This window comes from Rhodnius prolixus, unplaced genomic scaffold (genome assembly GCF_049639745.1).
Source record: "Rhodnius prolixus isolate KJV_2025 unplaced genomic scaffold, Rpr scaffold_13, whole genome shotgun sequence".
In the NCBI taxonomy this organism is placed as follows: Eukaryota; Metazoa; Arthropoda; class Insecta; order Hemiptera; family Reduviidae; genus Rhodnius; species Rhodnius prolixus.
This window is the reverse complement of record NW_027411583.1, coordinates 1991521-2010828: the sequence shown is the minus strand read 5'-3', so window position 1 is coordinate 2010828 and position 19308 is coordinate 1991521. Positions and strand designations below refer to the sequence as shown.

At 28.7% G+C, this 19308-nt stretch overlaps 2 protein-coding genes across 7 annotated transcripts in view; one reads left to right on the top strand and one right to left on the bottom strand.

The window, feature by feature from the left end:
* The window catches only part of timeout (circadian regulator timeout), a 32262-nt gene that overhangs the window by 7400 nt on the left and 5554 nt on the right, over window positions 1–19308 (top strand). For 3 of the 6 annotated variants that reach the window (XM_074115803.1, XM_074115806.1, XM_074115799.1), the window contains exons 1-16: window positions 4867–5022; window positions 5487–5598; window positions 5742–5895; window positions 5985–6165; window positions 6274–6408; window positions 6509–6604; window positions 7035–7198; window positions 7311–7431; window positions 8341–8487; window positions 8609–8721; window positions 10082–10214; window positions 10345–10499; window positions 10584–10708; window positions 11274–11424; window positions 11782–11862; window positions 12553–12653. In XM_074115803.1, the coding sequence (XP_073971904.1) occupies window positions 5496–5598; window positions 5742–5895; window positions 5985–6165; window positions 6274–6408; window positions 6509–6604; window positions 7035–7198; window positions 7311–7431; window positions 8341–8487; window positions 8609–8721; window positions 10082–10214; window positions 10345–10499; window positions 10584–10708; window positions 11274–11424; window positions 11782–11862; window positions 12553–12653 (1960 nt within the window). In that variant the 5' untranslated portion in view covers window positions 4867–5022; window positions 5487–5495. Of the gene's footprint in view, window positions 1–711; window positions 838–2264; window positions 2497–4866; window positions 5023–5486; window positions 5599–5741; window positions 5896–5984; window positions 6166–6273; window positions 6409–6508; window positions 6605–7034; window positions 7199–7310; window positions 7432–8340; window positions 8488–8608; window positions 8722–10081; window positions 10215–10344; window positions 10500–10583; window positions 10709–11273; window positions 11425–11781; window positions 11863–12552; window positions 12654–19308 lie in introns of those variants that run through there. The other 3 variants (XM_074115802.1, XM_074115800.1, XM_074115801.1) reach the window with 2 other exon arrangements.
* On the bottom strand, window positions 12710–18638 carry LOC141447897 (uncharacterized). Its single transcript, XM_074115818.1, has 2 exons — window positions 18438–18638; window positions 12710–16758 (listed from the first exon to the last, which is right to left on the bottom strand). The coding sequence occupies exon 2, from the start codon at window positions 16672–16674 to the stop codon at window positions 14455–14457; it is 2220 nt and encodes a 739-aa protein (XP_073971919.1). The 5' UTR covers window positions 16675–16758; window positions 18438–18638; the 3' UTR covers window positions 12710–14454.

Here is a 19308-nt window from a genome sequence, read left to right as displayed (position 1 = left end):
CGTATTTCACTTCCTCCTTACTTTATCGCGCAGCACAACCCTATCATGTTTCACTGCAAGCAGAAACTTTTGTTTAATACCCTTGTTTTTGTAAAGAAATAATAACAATCACAATGTTAACATTCATATTATTATTACAAAGTAATTAATCGCCGGTTTTTTTTAATCTACCGGGGCTTAATTTCCCATTATCTAATTACGTTTCGTGCAGGGGGACGAAAGATCACTCAGTTTGCAATAATCTAACAAAGGGGCGCTCCAAAACATTTCTTTAAGGGGTTTGGTTTGAAGAAAATGCATTACTTTTTCGTTTTAAAACAATCCTTTCATTTAGGATACTTCTTCTTCAATGAGATTAACCTTGAGAAAATTTGTGTAAACTAAAATAAGAATGGTATTTTTAAACTATTAAATAAACGTTACTAATAGACAGTAATTCATAATTTCTTTAAGCTTATGACTTACTGACACCTTCAGAAGGGGGTCGGCAAGTACGGCACTAAGAATCTATGGCGGTAAGCCCAGAAACACTAGCTGCAGTATTTGCGACAGAGCTATTTGCAATTCATTTGTGCTGCCGAGATTAGGACAGAAAGATAACCGATTACAGAGTTGTAATTTATTTTTTGACATTCAGGAGACTGTATAGGCTTCCTACGAATTCATTTAAATGAGTGTAAAGCTGTACATTGTTGTTGAGCATTGTTGCAGATTGTCTGGGTGCCCGGGCGTTCTTAGCAAAGTTTAATGAGATGTTAACCTCCTCTAAGGGCTCCTCAAAGAACCTGAATACATAGTAGATTACAATGCGGCAATAGTGCAGCTGAAAAAGCGTAGGTGCGTAAAAAGTTAATAAAAGTAGTGGGTATTATTCTAATGCCAGAGGCGGCAGTTTGAGAAATAAATTTGGCTTAGCAAACTTATGCTTTATTCTGTATTAATTTTCTAGAAAATTAATGTAAACGAAACATTGTTTCAGTACTTATGTTTACCTCATATTTTCAAGCTCATATTTCTCCAAAATTTAACATTATATTACCTCCTAATATGAACAAATGTTACCACATTAATTATTCGTTAAACTTTTCCTTTGCTTTTATAAAATTCAGTAGAGTGAAAAACACCTTGGAATAAGAGAATTAAATTTTCAGAAATTATACGCTTAGAGCATGCTTCATTGAATCTGGGCTTAACTGTTTCAACATTTCAATGAAACGATTTTAAGAAAACTTTCACTCTTATCGAAATAAAACGACTGAGTGAACTAATAAAGATCTTTTAAGTTCAAGTTGAAACTTTGTAGCAGTTTTAATATTCCAATAAAGTCAATAACTTAGTTCTCAGTTATTTTAATTAAAAGGAGATTAATTATTTTTTTTAATTCACTTAAGATGTTAATTTGATTGAACATGCAAAACGTCAAAAACATCATTCAAAATAAATATTTATTTTATAACGACGTTGAACCTCGCTCAAGGAAAATATGGAATTGACATCTTATCATCTGATTTCTAATAAAAATACTTTTTCGAGTTAAGCAATAGTGGGTTAAGAGAAAATTCTTTTAAGATTTATTTATATCAGCAATCCCTTGAATTGACTTTTTTTTTTAGCTGTAGGTTTTATTTATCGTATTTATTTTATTTTTTGCAAAATTCATTATTATAAAATTGGTCCTTGGTATCTAAATTCGGGATCTCTCACCGTTCATTATCTTTTATATTGATATTGGTTTTTATATTGATATTGGATTTCCTGATATTTTCTTATTAATTTTTGGATCGGATGAGGAATTTCGCTGATTACATTTTAACGAGTTTGTCAAAGTTGAGAAACTAGATGTTAGATCACCGATAAAGTCCGCTTCTTTGTTCTCTCAGTACTTTATTAACTTTGTTCGTTTCCTTAAGACCTTGTTAGTCTATATACCGAATCAGTCTCAATGTGCTGAATACTTAAGTCTGCCTTATTATATCAGTAGAGTGAAAAAATTTTATTCGATGCATTTTTTTAAATGTGTATATTTTTTTTCTTTACTGACTAAACAGTCTTCTTAATCATATTTCAATGATAATTATCAGAGGAAAATAGTCTCCATAACTAAGTAAAGAAAACACTAGCGTCGTGTGGCATGTTGTTACAAATAAAACTGTAATTAAACAAATTATACCATTGTTTTGCATGTTAACCCATTCTAATTTATAAAATTACTTGGAAAAAGGTAATTTAACAAATTGGTAAATAACCCATCATTATTTTTTCAGCTACTGAGATCATTCGTGCCCGAAGCTTTTTCTCAGAGCATTGCCAGCCTTCAGTTTATGGTTCTCTGTTGCGGACAACACTGGCCATTTTCGGACAATGAGATGTAGTGAGGAATAGAATTGATAAATTCAATATAATTTACCGATGCGGATGTAAAGATTTCGACAAAATTTGTGGTTTTCTAACTCATATCAAAATTAATAAGGCCACATAACATTAAAAAACAAAAAGGTTTGAATATATTATATATAATTGTTAAAAGTTCAACTTAATTTTAGTTATTGGTGTTTTTTTCCCGTACGAACGTTATTGACAGTGGTGGCACCTTGTTATCCTAATATATTTTCTACATTTTGTAAGCATTAAGCTTTAAATTAAAAATTTAATGCTTAAAAGCGGTAGACTCTCAACGATCATTTTTGCATTCAAAAATGATTCGTTTTTAACGTCTTCAAAAAAAGCTTTTAAGAAATCTACGGTAATTCATTTTAATGGAAATATTTTTTTATCTAAAAGTTTATGAATTGATCAAAATTCCAATATATATTGAAAAATATCTATTTGACTTTGTAATGAACTCATCTTTGCACCAAGTAAAAACAAAATTGAAGTTTCTAACGGAAATAAGGAAAGATCAGGGTGAAGTAAGGTTCAAGAAGCGTGCAAAGGTAAAGAGGGGTGAAAAAGGTTGAACAAATATCTAGAAGAAAAATAAGAGTAAGAGGACTGAGAACGGAAGTTATATAGTTCGGTTAAGGGGTGGAAAAACACGGAGGCAGGCCCAATTTCCATTATTGCTATAAAATGTTATATGGCGTTTTCATTAAGGAAAACGATTGGAGCATTGCCGTCAGCAGTATTGCCTTTTGTAATTGCATTGCCTACAGGCAATCTGGTACCTCCAAAGCATTGTTATTATTATTGCGTCAAGAGTTTTTCCGCGTACAGAAATCACAATTTGTATTGAAACGCAACATTTATATATATATATTTTAAATATTTATACCAGCACTTTCATTAATTAAAATAAATATTTCTCACATATTTAAAGACATTTTATTCTGAAATCAGAGGTGTTACAACGAAGGCTATGTATATTATTTAAATATTTTTTCGACAAAGGCGTCTCTTATTAAACGCGACATTCACCATCTTTGGTTTCAGTAACCTTCCATAAACTGAGAAGCTACCTGAAAAGAAAGGAGCTACTGCGAGCATCATTACTTCTTAAAAAATAATATCCTTTCGTTTATCGGTGAAAAAATAAACAATAAAGCTAAAGATAATAACACGCATTTATTATATTTGACTTAATTAGATGGCTAAAATATACATTATGATCACTGCAGAAGTTACTCTTCCACTTGAAAGCCGTAACAATTAGGTGAGATTAACTTCTCTCGAAAGAAGAAAGTCACAACTAAAGCTAAGCAATGATAATAATAAGGCAATGCGGCTTCGCCAAGTTGAATTTCCTTGTTGAACAACTTGGAAAGATTCACTGCTAAGATAAATACCTCTCTTCCATCTTACTGTTTAATAAGTGGTTCCTTCTCTACTGTAAACTCTCTACATGCTACGTGCAACTTACTGGATATTTGTATGGTGAGAAACTTCATTGACTTATTACATAATGGTTTGAGTTATTAAATGAAATATAAACCTCTTAAATGTTATATTGACATTTAATTTTCAAGAAAACCTGGTTAATTTCGGTAATATGTGCATAATAATGACTAATATACACTTTATGTATACAAATATCGCTTAACTAAATATCTTAAAAAGATACTAAATGCTGTCATCAATGTTTCGTCTAATAATAAATATATCTACAGTAGATTGTTAGGGCTGGCCTTATCCAATTTATCTTCAGAGTTATTACAAACCCCATGACTTCGCTTTCTAAACATAATATTTCCAGCGTCACTTTTCCATCCCATTCTTATCTTTCTAAGAGGTTGATATATTATGTTAAAAGAAGGACCGAGCAAGGCGTATCCCATGAGATATGGTCCCTAATCGGGTCTAGTCATCCAACAAAACATAACTTCATGTTACATACATTTCATTCTGCTTGGTGTGTAGGTACCTTTTTCCTTGAGAATTTTCTTTCGAAGATCAGGATTGTCTTCTAATTCTTGTGGCACATATTTTGAGTTTGTTTCATATTAAAGAAGTCCATCTATCTCTTGATTTTTATTTTGGAAAAGTAAATAAAAATCAGAAAAATTCACCTTATTTTTTAAAATTACTTATTACATCTTGCTATTAATTTGTATTACATATTCATTTGGTTTACAAATCTCAAGCATAAATAATGAAAAAGTATTATTTATATTAAATATTAGAAGTATTAAAAGAATCTGCATCATTAATTTGTTAGTGCCTGGTTTCGATTAATTTGCCATTCATATAAGATTCATATTTCAAGAAACTTGGATTCAATTTTTTTAACCTAAGGTGAAGGTAAATTATAAAATTAACTACCCATTAAAAAAATAAAAATAGGAACTTCAGCTATAAAATAAAATTAGCAGGAGAATTTCCTCAGAATTCCGAAAACTACTGTTGAAAAATGTATGGTTTATGGAATCGATTATATGATACGGGTTTGATGTTGGAATCGTTTTTGACGCGGGAGTTTCATATGAATGTGATCTCTGCTTTACTAAGCAACAGGTTATCGTAATTTAATTTTTTTCTATATATTTTGTAAAACAAAGTTTGAATGATTATCTATTGTAAGCATCTAAGGTGAGAATTAATGTCTTAGTTATCAATTTATTGAACTGTGACAATTTTGATGCAGTTTTAACATTTCTTTTAAGGAATTGCTTAACTGTAATCTGTATAATTTTTACATGTAAAATTTGAGATAAGCATGTTAGCGTTTTTATAAAAATAGGGATTAACAGTAATTCATTATAATTCGTACTTGGAAAATATTTATTTGATATTGCATTCTACAACTTCTAATTTTTATTTAAAAACCCTTGGTAAAATCATAAACTAAGGGTCTTGACATTACACTCCTCTCATTTAGCAATCTTCTTCATTCAACTTCGTAGATAACTACAGTTTTAGACCTATCAATGAAGAACACATGTCCTAACGTAGTTTTAAGATAGTTATATAAACATAACAGTAATGTAAGAGATTATCCTTTCAATAGTGCTTACAAATGCAAATATAATCTTGAGATTATGTTTTTATTTTAGTGTAATGCAATGACCACCCTCTCAGGGCTCTTATCAGCAGAACTCGCTGCTACCTGCAATGCTTTGGGCTATTTTGACGGTGAAAAGTATCATTTGGAACCACATTGCAAAGGTAAAAAATATTACTCTTATATCTGCTATACAGATGTAGAAAAGTACTATTAATCATTTGCGCCTAAAAGTACTGAGTATTCATTTTCATGTCTGTATTGAAAATATTCAATAATTTGTAGCTTCTTGATTTTAATGTTTCAGAAACTATTAAAGATCTTATTCGATATTTAAGAAGAGATGAAGCTTCTTACGACATAAGGCGGTACCTTGGCAATGCAAAATTATTACAGACCGATCTTTTGCCAATTGCACAATGTCATCATAACGACAAAGAATTGTTTGATCTTGTTTTAAGGTAAATATTGAAAATCTGTAATATAAAAATGCATAATAATAACACTTTACTATAATTTATAAAATTTAAACATTTCGTTTAATTTCCAGGCTAGTAGTTAATTTAACAAATCCAGCATTACTCCTGTATAATGAAGTTGTACCTGATGACAAAAATGAACATAATATCTATTTAGAAATTGTTTCTCATTTACAAAATTATAAGGAAGCTTTCTGTAACCAAAAATTGTGGGTACCTATCACACAAAGACTTGGAAGTCTGCTTAATAAGGTTTCTTTTTTCGTCTTAAAAAGATTTTAATAAAAACAACAGATGTAATATCACATTTTTCCTTTTAAAGAGAAGTAAATTTGAAAATGTATTTATTATTTTGCTCAGAATTTCCTAGATCGAGATGAAGATGATAATCGTACCATTGAAAGGATTTTAATCCTAGTGCGAAATGTTCTACATGTTCCAACAAATGCTGTGAATGAATGGAGACCCGATAATGATGCTAGTGTTCATGATCAGGTATGGTTTTTGAAAGAAATCTCATTTTTATTTCGTCTCTAACAATATTAAATATACTCCAACGAGGATAAGTTTATTTTAAATGTAAAATTAATTTCAGGTTATATGGGCATTTCACCAGTCAGGGCTTTTAGACTTACTTCTCTACATTGCTAGCTCCACAAATGAATCAAATTTTTCTTTACATCTCTTAGAGGTGAGATTTAAATGAATTTATAAAGGAAACTTGAATATTTATTAGTTGGTTCCAAATTTGGTCTCATAAAATTTTATTTTAAAATATTTAAATAAATTTATTTTTAGTTTATTCATTTTCACATTGGCAACTGCATGTCAGTCTCTCCCAGTAGTAATAGATGTTTAGAAACAAAAGTTAACAAAAGAAACAGTTTCATATCATTCATTTTATTCGATGCAATAAGCACATTTTTCTTGATCAGTAACAAGTCAAGTAAAAAGTGTTGAACCATCCTCCTTCAGTTCTCTTCTTTATTGTAGTAATCCTTTTTAAAATTAGGTGGTTTACATAGGAGGAAAGTAAATCTAAGCAATTACAAAGTATGCAGTGGTAAATGTAGTGCAGTGCATTATGTTGTCTGTTCTCTATAGACTTTTAATATTTTCAGATAATATGTCTATTGGTGAGAGAACAACCACCTTCTCTTTTAGCAAAAACTGCATCTCAAAGAAGTGTTGAAGAAAAGAATAGAGATGATGAAGAATTATTAAAAATTAGACAAAGTGAATCATTAGCCAAGCAACAGAAAGTTAAAAAATTTTTAGGTACTAGGTAAGTAATAAAGAATTGTTTGGAATTTGTAAACATAGTTCTTTTACATGAGAGAAAGTTGTTTATTGAAGTTTGATTTCATTAATCACTTAATTTGATTTTATCTTCCCAGGCATTCTAACTTTGGTGGAACTTACGTTATGAAAAACATGAAATCTACAAGTGAAAGAGAACTAATTTATCACAAGCCAATTCGTGATGAAAGTGATATAACTCTCTTAGATAAAGACAAAGTATGTATTCATTATTTTTATTTTTGCCTCTACCTCTGCCATAAAAGTGTTGAACATGTAACAATTGCTTTTTAAGTACGAGATATTGCGACTCAAAGTTTGGGGATATGAATGTTTTATAAACTTGATCATCCTAAATCTAATTTAGTTTTGTATTCACAGTGTTCATATTTTTCTCAATTTTAGAAACAGTTTTTCTATAACTGTGTTATAGTACATAGAATTCCGTATGATAGGAATCGAGATTTAGCGTCTCAAAGTTTGGTTAATTTGAAAGATAAGTAAATTTTTACTTCCAATATTTTGTAAGTATTGCATCTACAATGTTCATATTTTTCCCAATTATAGAGATAGTATTTGTCTATAATTGTGCAAGAATGCATAGAATTTCCTATTCATAGAACTTTTGGGAATCGAGATATTGCTTTACCAAAAGTGTGAAATGGTACGGCCTTTTGAGAAGAAAGGAGGAGAAGGTATTCAAGAAAGCAATGGTGTGATGGTTTTAGAAGACAATGTGGCAAGAAATCTGTAATAAGGAAATTAGTTTTTACGATCTCTTCAAAAGATATAAGCGAATTATGCCGAAAAAATATGTACGAATTGTTTTATTCTTGGCCCTAGAATTTGGTGAAAATTTACATCTTAAAAGAAAAGAGTGTTTTTCGGGATGTTCCAAAAAATTGTATACACTACAATTTGGATGTATCCCAATAAATTGTTAATAAATATGTACTTTGAAAGTGTACAAAGTTTATACAAAGAGAATAGGAATCCTCTGTAACTGTGTAAAGTTATGGTGTCCTTAATCGTGGATATCAAAATAATTAAAGAAAAAAGGCAAATTATTTGTCTGTTTCTTTTTAATGTTATTTTGTTTATATATATATATATATATATATTTTTCAGAAAAAAACCAAAGTGCCAAAAAATCGTCAAGCTTTGAAATATTCGCTTGTAGAAAGGCGGTCTGCTTTGAGTATTCGACTTATACTGAAACAACTTTGTGTAGAAATATTGAATGCAGCTTACAATCCCCTTATGAAGTTTGTTAAGGTATTTGGAAATTGATCCTTATTACCTTTTATTCTAAAAGTTATAAAAAATAAATTCCTTATGATTTCTAAGATGTGAGACATTAGAGCTACGGTACAACAACTTATTTGTTTTTGTCTAGGAACTCTTAGTGAGGGGAAAAAGTCAAGATAATGATGAATCGTATTATTTCAGCGCTATTAAGTTTTTTATGGAATTTAATCGGAATTATAAGTTCCAAGTAAAGCTAGTCAGGTAAGATGTTATATAAAATAACTCTTTGAATTTATGAGTCTTTTCACATGAACTAATTTTTAGTTTTGAACTGTTCTATCCTCCTCATCTACAGAAATATAATTTGCTATCTACTCAGCAAAACTATAAAGCTAGCATTCCCTGTTGGACTTTTGACTTTAAAATTGAGGCCTCGTGGTTCAAAGTAAACACCTATATTATCCTTCTTCAGCTTTCTTCTCAACTATCATTTTATTAGATCACTGAAAGTGCGAATAACGGAATATCTCCAACACTCCTAATATAAAAGTATTTAATTTAACCAGATGAATTCTGGCCAGGCTTGGTTTTTGGTACATCTTGGAGCGCAGTACTCAGGTTTCGGTTGAGAAACTCACTTCTTTCTGTCGCATTTCACAGTGCGTTTCCTAAAGGCAGGAAATATTTGACATTAATTGCACCTTCTCTTTTCTTCCATTAACTTTATATAATATCATTTAAAGTAAATTTAGTAATGATTGGCACTTATTTAGAATTTCTTGTTTTTTTTGTTGATAAATGCAAACCTCTTGCTGTGGCAGTGATTACCTTGCGGACAGATTAGGCTCTTTTCCTCCAATTTCAATATGAAAGTTTAAAATAACCATCCTGCAAAATGGGTAAACAGATCCAATTAATTTCTAGTTGTTGACCATCACTCTCCTTAAAGAAGCTGGTAAATAGGTTTTTACAACAATTGATCCTTTAAAATCACAACTTTCTCTTAATATTTAGTTGGTAGCATCAAAAATAAATTGAATGATTAGTATTTAGAAATGAACCCTTGACAATTTGGGTTAGTAAACGACTATCCACTAGAACACTGTGCCTACTTCAGTACAGATTTTGTAACGAAAATTTAAACCTTAACACTACATCCCTACATACTCCAAAAACCCCTTGAAATAATTTTTTCCAGAAACTGTTTCAAATAAGTGTTGAAAGCTTGTAATTAAAAATAGCGTTCAGAATTTAATATAAATCATCTTTTTCTAATGAAATTTAGAAAACTAGTCAGTAAAGTGGTTCTAGATGCCAGATTTTCGTCAAATTTTGGAATTTCGGGAATGATTTTTAAGGGGACTTAATATTATTTGACTTAAAAAGGTGTACATTGTTCTGATATAACTGTTAAGAGGGATACAAAATAGTTGCTTCATGAGGAACCCTCCAAAATACCAATTTCCTTCTTATCTTTATATTCTAATTGAAAATAAAAGAGTTTTATCATATGATGTTACACTAATTACGTTAAACTTAAAATATTTGTAAGCAATTTAACGTTTCTCTCAAAACGTTTTTATGCAGTATTCTTAATTATTATTCTTTCAATTGTTTTAAGTGAAACAATGTCAGTAGAAACATTTCACTTTGTACAAAAGTATTTAGAAAATTGGTTTGAAATGATGGCAACTGATAAGAAAAGGATTCCATTATGGTCTTCCAGAATGCATATTGCGCTCAATGCATATAAAGTACGTTTTTTAAAATGTAAATTAATCATCATTCTTACAGTTTTTATTATGTGTATTAATAATATATTGGAAGTATTAAATTACGAAATTTCTAAAATATATGTATGTTTTTATTTTACCCCCACATTAGGAATTATTACAGAATTTAGCTGCAATGGACTCTAATGCAGATGCAGGAGTAAGAGAATCTTCTAAAGTAATTAAAAGTAACATATTTTATGTAATTGAATATAGAGAATTACTTTTGACGCTTACCAATACATATGAAAAAACTAAATATTCTAGGTTAGTAGGAAATTATTTTTTATTGTTTTAATCTGTTTTTTTCCTTTAAAAATTGAAATATAATAAATTTAAAAAACTTTCCAGGCAATATTTGAAAGACCTCATTGAAACTTTACATATTTTCTTGAAATTATTAAGTGCACTCACCAAACACAGAAAACTTGTTGTGCAAAAACAAGTGAAAAGAAAAAAATCTAAAACGAAAAACAGTACGTGCAATATTTATTTTATTATAATTAAATTTAATTTAATTGATGTGCGACAATATCTCGAAGATGTTTTTCTGGCCCTGGGCATCACTCACAGTGAACTGAAGAGGCTACTAGGAGACTTTTAAAAAAATATTATTATTAATAATAATTGCTCGTTAACCACCACACTGTACATCACCGGAAAATGAGCAATGTATAAGAAGCTCTTAGGGAGAGAAAATCTTTTTGAACCCGGTATCCTTCCGTGAGAATCCAGTACGCTAACCGCAGAGCTTATCTCTTTCGTGAAATATTATTATTATTTTAATTAAAGGCGCGCACACATCTGAGGTTATCCTGAGCTTTTTTCCGTGCACTGCCGATCTCCAGGCTTTGTTTTCTCGTCACAGACAACACTGTACATCACCGGACAATGATCAGCTGTAACAAGCTCCTAAAAAGTAAAACTTTACGAACGCGGAATCTCTGTGAGGGAATCCAATACGCTAATCCTATTTTAAGTTTTATTATTTGGTCAAATAATTTCTTTCTATTTTGTTTTACTTGTTTTTTTTATTGTTAGAAAAGTCAAAAAGTCGACTACCTGGAGATATAAATATAGAAGATTCTTGGAGAGATTTAAGTGAACGATTATCGACTTTACTAGTTTCTCCAGTTGAAGTAGACGTGATCCCATTTGATGCTGCTTCAGATATGACTATGGATGAACAAAAGTAAATGCTGATTTTTATTTAAGTAAATAACCTACTTCAATGACATATTCTAAGTTTTATCATAAGTACGATGCGTTTTTATTATTTCAGAAATCTTTTTATTTGTATCTATTTATTTCTGTTGTCACTTTGTTTATACCTTTTTCTAACTTTAAATTTATTTATGTGGCTTTAAATGTAATTTTATTATGCACTATTTCTTCATTATTTCTATTTCTTTTTTTTTTTAATTTAATTTTTGAATTTCATTAACCAAGAATGTGTTGATAGTAGTATGTTACCTATTAACGAATGTTACCAAATTTTATTCGTATTTTTGAATGAAGGTTTATTATTATTTATTTTTTCTGTCAACAGAGAAGAAGCTGTTAAAAAAATCAACACTTTTTTAAAGACCAACAAATTAGAAGAAGCTGTTGCTATGTTGAGAGCTTCCAGGTAATATTTATGCAATTAATTTTACCTAAAATGAAATTAAATAGATTAGTAGCCCCTAAATTTTGTGGTTTCTTGGCCTTGAATTTTATCGTAGCTGTTAATATAAGAAATTTAATTAAAATATGTTAGCCTAGCCTCCTCCGACTACGCTCTCTGATATGTGAGCGTAAAGGCTAAAAAAAAAAAAATCACATACATACATTTTTAAATTCAGGAATATTTTGATACGTTTTTGAATCTGTGTCTTTGCTAGTATGAAAAAAGTAATAGTACTGTCAGTTTAATCAGTAAGTTAATCACGCCATCTTCTTTGATGTTTCACAAGCCAGTACTGGTCAATTTAATTAAAGTTTTTCTGGTCAAATTAAAAGTTGATTGGTCAGAATCTATAAAATTTCAATGTAATCCTTCATTGACATGGATTGTTCGTCGTAAGAATGTGCCGAAAAAGAAGTCCACGAAGAAGCTGATTGTTTCCACTGAAGCCCATAATCCTATATAAAACGCATTAATCATCAGAAATCATTAATACAGCTTCGGCCTGACTTTTTAAGACAATACAACTTTCTGGTTTTTTTATTTGAGACCAGTTAGATAATTTGCAGCCCTTAGCAAGGGTTATGTATAAGCATAACAAGCAGGATTTACTATAGTTGCAATTAGCTTAATTTTTTAATTTTACTTTTACAGAGAAGTTTGGCCAGAAAATGACACATTTGGCTCATCAACTATTTCACCTGAAGAAGAATTAAGTTGGTTTAAAGAGGTTTTTCTAGCAGATCTACAAATAGGTAGGATTTCGTCCTTTTTTTTAAACATTGATGATTTTTTTTTCTTTACATTTATTTCCAATAATTTTTGAAAATAGTCCACACTTCATGCCTTATTTACACTTTAATTTTTATTTTTTTTGTTAAAAAACGCTGTTATCTAAAGAAAAAAAATTATATAAATGTTATGTACAATATTTTTTTTTTTTTCTTTGGCACTCTAGCATAGTATATACAATAATGTTAAATACCAATTTAAATAAAAGTAAAAAATTATTTCAACATTATTCTTTTATCACTTCAATATATATTTTTAAATCTAACATGAATCAAAAAGCCTATGTTATAGAACTTGTAACCACAATAATTATTGCAATTGACACCTATCATTGATTAATAGAGAACTTACAAAAGGGTATTATTCTATTGGTGTGGCAAACAAATTTGGATGATGTCTGTCGAAGTTAACGAAGGTAAACATTTTGGGATTTTATTTGGAAATCATTTCGGTAGAATCAGAGAGAGAGTGATGTGTAAGAGCAACTCGTAAGTAAAATTTTTACTTTTTTTTTAAACTTTCACGCTGTCAAATACGTTCAATCACTGTTCTTAAAATAAGCTTAATTAAGGTCGCTACTTTTAAAAAAAAATTGTTTGTATAGAACTACAAACTAATGTAAAAGAAATAAATACAATTAAAAACTATAAATTGTGAATTTATGCAGAATTAGTACTAAGTGAAGTTAAAGAGCCTTAATATGTAGACAAAAAACTGCCATGAATCTGTACTTTCTTGTAAATGATGTAATACATCCAAAATTGTTTGTCACATTAATTAAAAGGTAAAAACTTACGAGTTAATGTTTGAATTGTAATGGCAAGATTTGATTAACAAAAACAACAGAATATCAAATCTTTTTTTATTATTTTTATTCTCTCAAAAATGAGAATAGCTAATTTATTTTTAGTGTTTTGAGAGGGGGAGACAAATAACTGAAAAAGCTGGATCGGGAAATATTAAATCTACGTTTTACTACATTCCAAATATTATTTCAATTTGATCTTTTTTTTTCTAATTCCTCAACAGTGCCTTTGATCAATTACATTTTAAATTAATTTCTTTATCTTGCTTTATGATGTTAAAACTGTTGTTTCTTTCATAGTTTCAAGTTCTATAATATTTTTATAGTTAAAAATATTTAAAATGAGCTTCAGTATGATATATTATTGAATATATCGTACATAATACCAAAAAATTTAGGCATGATTGTCCTGCCAAAATGTACATAGAATAATACGAAAGTAGAACATTATTTCTACATTTTCTCTTTTTTTACTTTCAATTTTTTTGTAGTCTTAAATACATTTTTCTCTCGAAACAATCTTTATAGCAACAAGATGCTTGAACATTTACTTTTTTTAAACTTTAAAGTTAAAAACTTAAGTTTAAAATTTTATTAAGTACAAGTCGTATAAGAAGGAAGTTTTTAATTTTTATTTTTCTTAAGAAATGCAAACATGAAGATTAAATAGGGAAATAAAAGAAAAAGTAAAATAAATTATATTACTTGGAACTTCTTTTAAAAAATTAATTAATTAAAAGTTAAACATTTTGAAGATGGTAGAATATCCTACGTAGAATTGTTAATTGTAAAGTACTTTCTCGGCTTTATTTTTGTCCAAATAAATAAACTGGAACTTTTTTTGGACACTCAATCATAAATTCTTACTTAAATAATTAATAATCGAAAGAAAGATATAAGCATGTTTTTTTAATTTGTTCCTATTCAAGTAAGTGAGTATTACTTTGAGATAGTAGAGGTCACCAAAGTTCGCTGGATATATTTGAAATTTCTATGTCCATTTCACATCTTCTTTCATGATGTAGCCTTCGTTTTAATCTTGAATAATTTATAACAAAACATGTGGCTACTAAAGCAATTGGTAGTAATAATAAGACAAATAGACCAGGATGTGATGAAGGTGTATAAGCAGCAAATGCATCAACTTCACCGAGTGTTCCATCTTTATACCATATATCATTTGAGATAGCTCTAATATCTTCTGTACTTGACATTGTTGTTTCGTTAGAATAGTTAGAGATGGTTTCAAAATTCAAAAGATTTGCAACTTCAGGCATAATACTATTTTGAATTATTTTATTAGTAAAATTTATCGCTTCACTAAAATTGTCAACGTTTGTTACATTTAAATTGTTTTCGTTACTCGTAATGTTTTCTTTGACATTAACTTCTGTTGATGTTGGAATTTCTCTCAAACTGAAAATGCATTCCGACTTTTCAGTTATATCCATCCATGAAAATATTGAATATATAATGGTGCAATTTACTGTATTTCCATTTAGTATTAAATTTTGTATTCTTGGAAAATAATTTGGTAAATCATATCTCAGTTCAGATAAATTTGCATTGGCCAAGTTTAACGTGTCTAATTCTTTAAAAGTCTTTAAGGCAGCCGCATCGTTCATCAATCTTTTTGCTAATAATGGACTGTTTTCTAAATAGAGTTGTTGTAATTCATTTTTTTCTGGTACTGGAAAACACAAAGCTTGATTGCATTTGGTAACATTTATTAAATAACTTAAATCCAGAACCTTAAGATTTTGTGGTCCATTCAGTATGCTGGTAGAAACAACATGAATATTATTATGTGATAAGTTCAATTTTTGTAAGCCAAACATTTGTGAAAATGAACCTTCACTGATAATTGTTATATTATTTTGTGACAGATCTAATTGTTTCAGCTGACTTAGTCCCATAAAGTCCATGCTGGTTATTTGACTTATAAAGTTCTTTCTTAAATTTAAATGTTTTAAATTATTTGGTAATGTCACTGGCACAGAGTTCAATGAATTATTGTTTAAAATTATTGTAGTTAATAATTCCAATCTTCCTAGGGCATCATCCTCAATAGAACTTATGTTATTACTAGACATATCTAGACTGTTTAGTAAAGGATAACTGTCTAGATCTCCACACTGAACTTGTCTTATTTTATTGAATGACAGTATAAGATAACGTACTGATCTGGTTAAGCTAGATGGTATTTTCTTTTGATTTGTTCTTGAAGCATTTACAATTTTAAGGCGACGGGAAGCAAGTAATAATCCAAAATCTTGTGAAGATAAGTCTTGATTGTTTGAGATAATTAGTTGTATCAATCCAGTTAAATATTGGAACGTACTGGGAAAGACTGAACTTATTTTATTCATCGATATATCTAAATATTGGAGTTTATTTAATCCGCAAAAACATTTTTCCGAAACATAATGTATCAAATTATTTTTCAAATCTAATTTTAATAAATTTGGCAAATTGAAATTACTGTCATTCAATTCTTTTAAAAAATTTGAAGAAATATTTAATACTTCAATTGTGGGTATTGAATATGATAGATTACTTTGAATTGTACTTATTAAATTATTGCTCATATCCAATATTTTTAAATTTGGGAAATTCCCCAAACATAATTGGACAATACTGTTTTTAGTAATATCTAAATATACCAATGAAACAATAGTGAAATTACAAATATCTTCAATTTTATTTGAATTTAAATTTAATGTTAACAACTTGGTTGAGTTGAATTGACTATTTGTTAAATTATGCAGTAAATTGTGTGCAAGATCTAATTTAATTAATTGAGTAAAATTTCCCAAATATATTTTAATATTATTGTAGGATAAATTTAAATTTTGCACATTTTTCAATGTAGTTATGTTAAATATTGTTATATTGTTTTGTGAAAGATTTACATGTTTAACATTTGAAATATTTGTTAAATTTAACTTTAACAGTTGTGGAGTTTTGATTGTAATTTTGTGAAGTTTTGTAAAATTATTTTGATTTAAAAATACTGTAATATTTGGATGAAATTTTTCACAATTTATAGTAATATTTGGATAATAATTTACTTTCTTTACTATTAATGTTTGGCAATCAGTGGTGCATAGAGTACATTCTGGATGAACTTGCGATGCGGTTGTTAAGACGACCAGTAAGCCAATCCACCAGGTAGCCATTAGCACTGTTTTGAATTACATTTTCAGTACCTTTATAGAGTCCTTTTGCCTGCTTGTTTGATTGTAAACATTTTCTTGAATCGCCTTTAAAAAGAAAAATTGCGAATATAAATTCATTATAATAGATTTAAGTACAACCATTTTTTGTAATAATCATTATAAAAATTCAGACGATTGTACAAAAGCAAGCAAGTGAAATGAAAGTAAAAAGGTAAATTGAAGAAAGGGGTCTTATAGGTTTTTATTTATTTTCCAAAAATCCAGCTCCGTGAATCAGACATTCTTTTCTGATATTTTTTTAGAGTTAATTAAGTTAAACTATTGGTGCAGTCACAGAAATGTCTCTGAGGGATTTTACAACCTTCATGATATGCAATTAAGTTAAATCTTATTTTAAAATAAAACTTTAAACTAAGGATGTTAACTTTTCAGTAGATGATGTAAGAAACAGTTTTCTGTATTGTTTTGGTTGATAGGAAGAGAGATTCTCTAGTCCAATTAGACGTAAAAATGTAAGTGCACAATTTTATAAAGATTCAGCAAAAGCAGAGATTTCTGTGGAATTAACCACTTGTTTAAAGAAAGTACTTGCGGATTACCAGCTTTTCTTTAATGTATCTAACAGTTTTGTTATTTATTAATATTATTCTTTTTTTAAAAATTCCATGTTTGAGTGATTCGATTTGAATAGGAATAGACTTAAAAAAATAATATTTAATTAGAGAATAAATATCACATCAAAAAGAAAATTGTTCTCTAAATTTGTCCAGGGAGCTTGAAAAGGAAAATAAGGCTATGAAATTCGCTTCTGTTTTTACAGCAACATATTTATATTCCCTCTCAGCAGCTAGTTGCCAGTCGGACTAAGATATTTATATTTAGAAAGTAAATTCTGTTGTAATTTGTGTTAAGAGTTTTCCCAATGTTTTATAAAAAGAATGTCTAGGTTATAAAAAGTTAACTAGGTAGTAGGAAAAAAGAAAGAGGGTGTTTAGGGTGGACCTTTGATTAGTGGAGTTACAAATACCGTTTTCGTGATTTATTTCTTAATACAAATAACTAAAAACTGTTTGGACAGTTTTTATTAACTTAATTCTATTTATACTTATTTAAAGTACTACTGAGCTGGAAACGAAATTTTCTCTAGTCCTTCATTTTTGGTAAAAGAAAAAGTGTAATATACTTCTGCGAGTAAGAAAGAGGCAACTTCTTGAAAAATTCAAAAATGGTTAGGAGTGGTTTTTTTTGCTTACGACGTCCTTTCTAATCGAATATTAAAAAGATGTTTACATCGAGAATTACCAGAGGGTAGTATTGATTTTGAAGACCCACCTAAAACTTTTGACGTAGACTGTCCCTTTTCTCCTTTATATTGATTCCAACGGTTTAAATTCTCTTAATTTACTTTTATTTTTATGTTAATGTTTTAATTAGTTAATTAGTACTTTTAATGGCAAAAGAAAGAATTATAAGTTGTTTTTAAATTTAATTTGAATGTTTTATTGTTCATTTTAAAACATTTTTTTGTGCATTAATTGTATTTACAATTTTGTTATTTTAATTTATTTTGTCAGTCATTATGTTAGAAAATATTTTATATAATAATTTTTCAATAACTTGAAGACATATTTCAAAAACTTTGACTATGAAGTGTTTAGCGTATCTAGCTTATTTTTTAAGTACTTTTTACTATATTTCTATACTGCTATGTTGAAATAAAACACCTAACTTAGTCCTTCTGATATGATAATGTTTTTACTTACATCTTCAATGCACTGATGAAGCTTGTATTAATTATGTTTACATCTTCAGCTGATATCAAGATTCTCTCATATCACTTGTCCAAAAATAAATTCTTAATTATTAGCGAAGTAAAAAACCGAAAAAAAAACTGCGTATTTCAGAGGAACGTTAAGATGAGGTTGGTTTGGATACTGGAAGCTGGGGAGCTGCGATTCTCTTACACACTCGGGGCATGTGCAGACCTTGCTATCATCTACTTTCAAGTACACTCCGCATCTTTTATATGAAATTTTCTATTCTCTTTCTTTTTTTATTTTTATAATTATTTTCTCTTGTCTGTCTGAATGTATATGTATATATTCTTCTTATATTTATTTAACGTTTTTGTAAACGTTTTTTATCACCTAAGATTTCTTTTTTATTTTGTGTTGTTTTTAATTTACTCTAATTTTACGGAGGGTAGACTAAATTTTTCTTTCATAAAATCTTGTATTATGGACATGTAATACTTTTTGAATTGATTTTTTTAATAATAATTTTAGGCGATCCTCAACAAAATCAAAATTTACAGTTTCTATTTAGCAAAAACAAAAGGTTTTGAGTTAAAAAAAAAAAAAAAGCAAATGTTTTGTTGGAAATCAGAAAATGGGTTAACTCGAAGGAAAGTATAAATATTATGGTAAATTTTATGAAAGTGTTGACATAATTATTACTTTATTTAGAGTAAATTAGACTCGAATAAAATAATTTTTTTTAAATCAGTGAAATTCAAATTGTAAACAAGGCAAGATGAGAATCTGTGAAAGTAGAAAAAGCGTTTGAAAGTTTCTACCCTCAATTAAATGAAAACGATATTTTAAAATGCAATCATGTCAGTAATAAGGACAATAG

Excerpts from the sequence above, each read along its gene's own strand:
- LOC141447897 (XM_074115818.1), bottom strand. The coding sequence starts at position 16,674 with ATGGCTACCTGGTGGATTGGCTTACTGGTCGTCTTAACAACCGCATCG.